General features: G+C 38.1%; 1 protein-coding gene across 1 annotated transcript; it reads right to left on the bottom strand.

The window, feature by feature from the left end:
• Positions 1 to 668: 668 nt before the first annotated feature.
• Positions 669 to 4,505, bottom strand: LOC145580948 (uncharacterized). Its single transcript, XM_081638028.1, has 4 exons — positions 4,097 to 4,505; positions 3,536 to 3,994; positions 1,731 to 3,034; positions 669 to 1,652 (listed from the first exon to the last, which is right to left on the bottom strand). Exons 1-4 carry the CDS (start codon positions 4,503 to 4,505, stop codon positions 669 to 671), a joined length of 3,156 nt encoding a protein of 1,051 aa, XP_081494154.1.
• Between the last annotated feature and the right edge of the window lie 1,730 nt (positions 4,506 to 6,235).

Here is a 6,235-nt window from a genome sequence, read left to right as displayed (position 1 = left end):
AGCGACAGAAAGAAAAGTGTGGAGTAAATGTTCTCTGTGAAATGCTAGCATCTTTAATAGTAGAGAAGTAATTAGATTTAACATGAGGTTCTTGTAATATCCAATGTATTCACTATGTTTTGCAGCATTTTATTGTCCAGCAAATAAAGAAGTGTACCAAGTAGGAAATTGGCAATAGACTTGATGTCTAGTAATTCTGATATTTTTTAAAATAAGCTGTAACATGGTATTAACCAGCAGTTAATAAGGTGTTTGTAGTTAAAGTGAGTCAGGGCATTTGTTTTGTGGGTAATAGAATGAATGAGCTTCTGCTACAATGCAGCTGCAAAAGTGAAGCTGTAATCCAAAAAGCAAAAGTAGGATTTGCTTCTTTATAAAATCAGAATTAGATTTGCTGTAATAAAGTCGGAAAACTTTGGATCTTGCTATTTTTGTGTTACCAATTTCAAGCTATCTAATATAAAAACATAGTAAATGCTAAAAAATATTTGGATTGTGAACAAAACTTTAATTTGTACTTAACCAAAAAGGTGTTACAAGGATTTTGAACAATTAACCTGTATTTATAACATGTTTAAGACTATATTAATTAAGATAGTAAGAAAAATTGAATAAAAATTAAGCTGGCAGATTTAGTAGATTGGGACTAATACCTTTAAACATATGCATCATGTTATGCCAGATAATTGCAAAACATCATATGCTACTACGTTTTTTAGTACCGGTGATGTGTAGTGCTCAGCAGGCTGTGGTGTGATTATAGTCACCTTATCTGACTTCTTTGCCCTCGACAACGCAACATAAAGCTGGCCATGGGAAAAGCATGGCTGTGGGAGGTAAACTATCACTCGGCTTAATGTCTGCCCTTGAGATTTGTTAATGGTCATTCCAAAACTGAGTTTCAAAGGGAATTGTATTCGCTCAAACTGAATAGGATATTTTGTTGATGATGGAGGCCGGAGATTAACACGATGATTGAATACAAGTTCTCCTTGGCGATGACTAGTGGCTATAGAACAAACAATCACATTCCTTCTGAAAGACTTGCATATAAAACGCGTCCCATTGCACAGGCCATCTGCTGGATCAATGTTCCTGAGCAATATTACAGGGCTGTTTATTTTAAGAACAAGTTCATGTGGAGTCATACCACCAAGGGCAAGCTGGTTGAGGAACTCTGTTGGGTAAATTGCACATTTATCATCTAGCATGCTGTCAAAACTCTTGTAAACAACAGAGTTTCTTGGGAATTTATTAATAATAAATGTGTTGATGGAGTCAACTACATCATTTAACGGTGTGAGAATGGCTCTCTTTGTGAAGATATCTGGTGAAAAGGATGCATGTTCTAACTCTGGGAATGCAGTAGCAGCTAGATGATTGATAGGATCATCGCCTTCTTGATAATAACTCACAATGTGAGCAGGAACCTGAACAAAAGCATTTCTAGCAGACTGCAGCTGGCCATTGCCCAAACTCAGAAATGATGCATATGGGAGATCTTCTCTTGCTCTGATGTTTTCAGTAAGGTGTAACTTTTCTAGCCAAGGCCAGATATGTGAGTTAACCAGGCTTGCTGCAACAGCCTCTCTTTGAGTTTTGTGAGGAACAACCGGCAGCACTTGCCTAAAATCTCCCCCAAATACTACAACCTTCCCACCAAATCGTTAATCTGCGTCACAAAGATCATGAAGCAAAAGCTCAACTGATTCAATGTTTTCTTTTTTTGCCATTGAAGCTTCATCCCAAATAATCAGAGTTGTTTCTTTGATTAAAGCAGCTAAGCTGCCTTGTTTAGGAACGTCACAAGCAAGAGAGGTTTCTAAATCGAGAGGAATCTTAAATCTTGAGTGCGCTGTCCTCCCAGAAGGTATGTTTGCTGCAGCAATGTCGGATGTTGCTGTTGAAAGAACAATCTTCCCTACCATGCGCACTTCTGCATATAGAGCGTTGTATAAAAATGTTTTCCCAGTTCCTCCGGGACCATCAACAAAGAAGCAGCCAGGCTTGCCTGATTGAACCTGAGCAATAATTCTATCAAATGCAATTTGCTGAGCTGAGTTAAGTTTGCCTCTACAGTCAATACACTCTTGAGGAATAGGTGCATCTAAAGCATCAATGATGTCTTTAGTTCTGTTGAGCTCTTCTGGCACCTCTTCATGTAAGTGGTCAAGTTGGAAATGAGTCAATGATTTCCCCATAGACTCTAAATGGCGTTCAATTGACTGTATAGTTAGCAACCTAACACGAACTTCATTTTCAGGATAGGCATGTCTGTAATCATCGGATAGATCATCATAGAATCGCTGCCAAAGTCTATTGGGGTCGCTAGGGGTGCAGAATACACAAACAGCTGCAAATAGACGGCGTAAGGCTGTTGGTAATTGAATTTCTGCTGCTTCAGCTAAACATGCGTGTACTACATTGTCTTCCTCACATAGACCTCTTTTAATAGCGGCTTCTTGAAAAGTGGCACAAAGTATTCCATTAACAGTTCGAAGGTCAGTGAATGATTTAGGACTTCGTACATTAATTAGCAATAGTCGCAAGAAGAATCGCTCTCCTTCTGCTGGTGTAACATTTGCAAGGCAACCAACCACAAGCTTCTTATTCCGCCTTTGAAACCATGCTTTCTTACTGGCATCCCGTCTGTTATGCTCCATAAATTCACTGTAAAGGTATCTTGTACCTTGAGGAGAGGCTGCATTTGCCTTAAAAAATTCTGTTAGTTGAGTTTTGGATCTACGCTCATTCAGCAAAGCAGAATCTAACTGTTCATGAGCTCGTAACTGAACTGTTTGCATGTTTTCCAAGTGCACTGCCAATTGTTGCACAGGAGGGTGCATCTCAAATAGATCAAAGGAAAAAATTCTCCAAGCTGCCTCACATGGCGACACCCATCGCCCAGACTGAAACCTTTCAATTTCATCTTCAGAATTTTTGTCTCCTCCAACAACATTGAAAGAAACCCTGTCATGGCCTTTGTAAACATACTTGTATAGGTACTTCACTGCCTTAATAGATGAGCATACTTCTACATTCAAATGGCAATCAAATAACATAGAAAGGTATAGATTGTATGGAATGACCCAACGGTTATCAAGGCTTGCACCCTGAATTCGGACACTCTATCTCGTATCCCTTCTTTTGTACATGGGATATCCATCATCATGGTTTGTTGTTTCTTGTATAAAATTTTTCGGATAGCCATATTTACAAGACAGAGAACTATTGTGCCTTGTAATCATACATGCACGATCAGGATTAACTTCTTCACAGGGCCCATGCATCATATGCCGGACCACAATTTTCGTGAGTTTTGGGGAGCTGTGGGGTGGTAATTCTGCACAGACAAAACAATCAAAATTTGAAGTTTTTATTATTTTGCAACTTGGTTTTAGGATGATAAGGAAATGCGCATGAGGCAGGCCCCTTTTTTGGAATTCAACCATATGTATCATAGCTGCTACTTTTCCAAAGTTATGCTTCTTCATTATTTGTTTTTTCAAGCAAATCAGTTTAGACCGGAAAACACGAGCAACAAGATCAGGTTGGTTTTGAGCTGCTTCCCCAGGAGCCAGTTCTGCTTTGATCTCGGGCCAGTTTGCATTGCAAGTCATTGTGACAAACAAATCAGGCTTACCAAAGTGCTGCACTAAAGCCATTGCGTTTAAATAACGACGCTTCATGTCTCGCGGACCACCAATAAAAGTCGGTGGTAATATAACTCGGCGACCTACATTTATGGGATTTGTTTCACCATGCTCAATTGAGTCTAAGACCCCCTGATACAAATCAGCTCTGATTGCCTGTTGATTGTGCCAAAAGTAGTCTAGTCGAGTATTTTCAATTTTCACGTACATATCAACTATGTATTGCTGAAGACATCGACCTGCCCGAAGCAGCATGTTGTTTGGCCGGCACTGTAGCTTGTAAGCATAATATTCACGAGGCGAAACATGCCTAGCTGAACTACCGCTTGCATCTGCTAAGCCTGAAATCAGTGTGGTTGCAATGTATATCAGTTAAGGCATACAATGAAGGTGAAGGAGTTATGATATAAACAAGCAAATTTGTCACTCAGCTTTGAACTTACGGCTTGCTTCCTGTTCAAGCACATCTTCCTCTGTATGTATTGCAGAGGACATAGCAGGGTTTGTTTGCTCCTGAGATGCACAACTGTGTTTTGTCATACCTTGACTCCAACCACAACCACCATAAGGAAATAAGAGTGGGTACTGCAGAGGATCATAACATCCGTAATTATGGAATATACGATGAGAGTCATTTGACCTTCCTCTTACAACAATGTATGGGCTGCTGGACTCGCTTGATGATGTGTCGTCAGGCCAGATTACAGCTACTTCATATGTTGTAGGAGCATTATAAACTCGTTGGTCTACAACACTATTTTTGTTGATTAGAATTTGTGTGTCTTCCTGGATGTCGAGTTCTTTCAAAGATCTGAAAGAGCGAGCGTAGGGATTATGTTCAGTTACCTCCATAAGTATGTTAATAATATGCTGTCGAATTTGTTTAAAGCAGTCTGTCCTAGCAGCTGCTTCAAAGTGGCCATCATAAAAATAGAGTTGCAAATATTTAGGGCCTTCATCACTAGGGATTAAATCAGGCAAGTTATGGTAAATCTGACCATGCAATTAAAAGACATAAATCCCTTTTTGTGTGTCTGCATCATATTTGCCACCCAATGAGCTAAATGCAAATAAGTTATTATATAAGCAAATATATTGTCTAAAGTGCAGTGCATCATCTTCATCAGATGTTAAAAGTCTATATAATGCAGGAGGATATTCATTAGTGGCTAATTCAATAGATCCATTTCCACAACATAAATGAAGTGATTCATGCTGGAATTTTTTTGCATTACAGTGCTCACAATACTGAGGTGCTTTTAGCTTCAAAGGAGCAGCAGGTAATTTTAGACCAACCATAGCAACTGGGGGTTCTGCTATCCATCCAGTGAATACCAGCAATTTATTAGAATGTTACAATGCAAAACATAAGTCTAAGTAAATATGGTTAGCAAAGCTTACTTGTCTTCTTAGCAGTAGGTTGTTTCACCGCTCGTTTTTGAGATGCAAGAGTAGTTGTTTCTGTGAAATGAGAATTTCACAATCAAGCTTTAAAAGACCGGGTATAAATAACTAACTAAGTAGGCAGTATATCATTATAGACAAATGTTGGTACATATCTTGATAGATAAGCTTATTAGAGGTGAGAAAATTCTCCACCTACCCAAATCCTTAATACTTCTATACAGTTTTGTTGATGAGCTGACATTTTTTAGATGCTGCTATTTTATAAAATATGCTTAAATTTTAAATCTTGATGGTATTGGCTTATAGGATTGTCAACATACAAATCTTTCAATCTTTTACAAGAGTAGAAATGCAAAACTGATCTGCTTATTATTTAGTCAGAATGATATGTGATTCTGATTTTTAACATGCATGCTTACTGGTTTTCTTAGCTCTTGGTGTCTTCAATTTTTGGTTTCTTATTCTGCCTTGCTCACTTGTTTCACCTATTTCCCTATATGTGTAGTGGCAAAAAATGTATGAAAACCTTTGCTTTTAACCATTTAATAGAAATAAATATGTGTTCTGGTAACAGAGGAAAGTGAAAAAACCTTATAGGAACAGGTGGTTCACAAATAGAGGCAATTGCTCGCTTTCGTTTGCTAGTTCGTGGGTGGTTAGTAGTCTGCTGATACAACATGCACTGGTTGAAAAGTGTTCTTCCAATATCTTCACCATCAGCCTGTGTATTGTTGACTTCAACTACATCAGTAGGCAAGATCTGTGGGCCTGTAACCAAAATACCATGGTATTTTTATGCAGCACTTAAATTATGCAGAATTCAAGATTGCAAAAATAGTTAGGATTGTGAGTCTAGAGTGAAATAGAAGTATTAGCTTAATATCTTTATAGCTTTTCTGGCATAATTGCTTATACAAGATACATAAAATCATGCTTACTATTAATTCTTCCCACTGACTCGCTAGGAAGTTGATTGCTAGCATTCCCTTTATTGATAAGTCCTGGCTGAATGTTCATAGGATCCTAATGTTTATTTCTAGCCGAATCTGTCTTATTAGGCTCTCTGTGTGATGAAAGTGAATAGCGAAATGAAAAAAATCTGAACTAAATAATTTGAATAAATAAGGACTGTGTATCTGTGATCACAATAACAAATAAGCACCTGATTAAAACAG

This window comes from Chenopodium album, chromosome 15, assembly GCF_948465745.1.
Source record: "Chenopodium album chromosome 15, dcCheAlbu1.1, whole genome shotgun sequence".
NCBI classification, from domain to species: Eukaryota; Viridiplantae; Streptophyta; class Magnoliopsida; order Caryophyllales; family Amaranthaceae; genus Chenopodium; species Chenopodium album.
Note: the sequence above shows the minus strand (reverse complement) of the source record. Positions and strands in the feature narration are given on the sequence as shown.

Excerpts from the sequence above, each read along its gene's own strand:
- LOC145580948 (XM_081638028.1), bottom strand. The coding sequence starts at position 4,505 with ATGGAGGTAACTGAACATAATCCCTACGCTCGCTCTTTCAGATCTTTG. Across the intron at positions 3,995-4,096 it reads GCTTGAACAGGAAGCAAGCC|GCTTAGCAGATGCAAGCGGT; the intron begins GTAAGTTCAAAG and ends CACTGATTTCAG. Across the intron at positions 1,653-1,730 it reads TTTGGGATGAAGCTTCAATG|GTTGTAGTATTTGGGGGAGA; the intron begins GCAAAAAAAGAA and ends TTTGGTGGGAAG.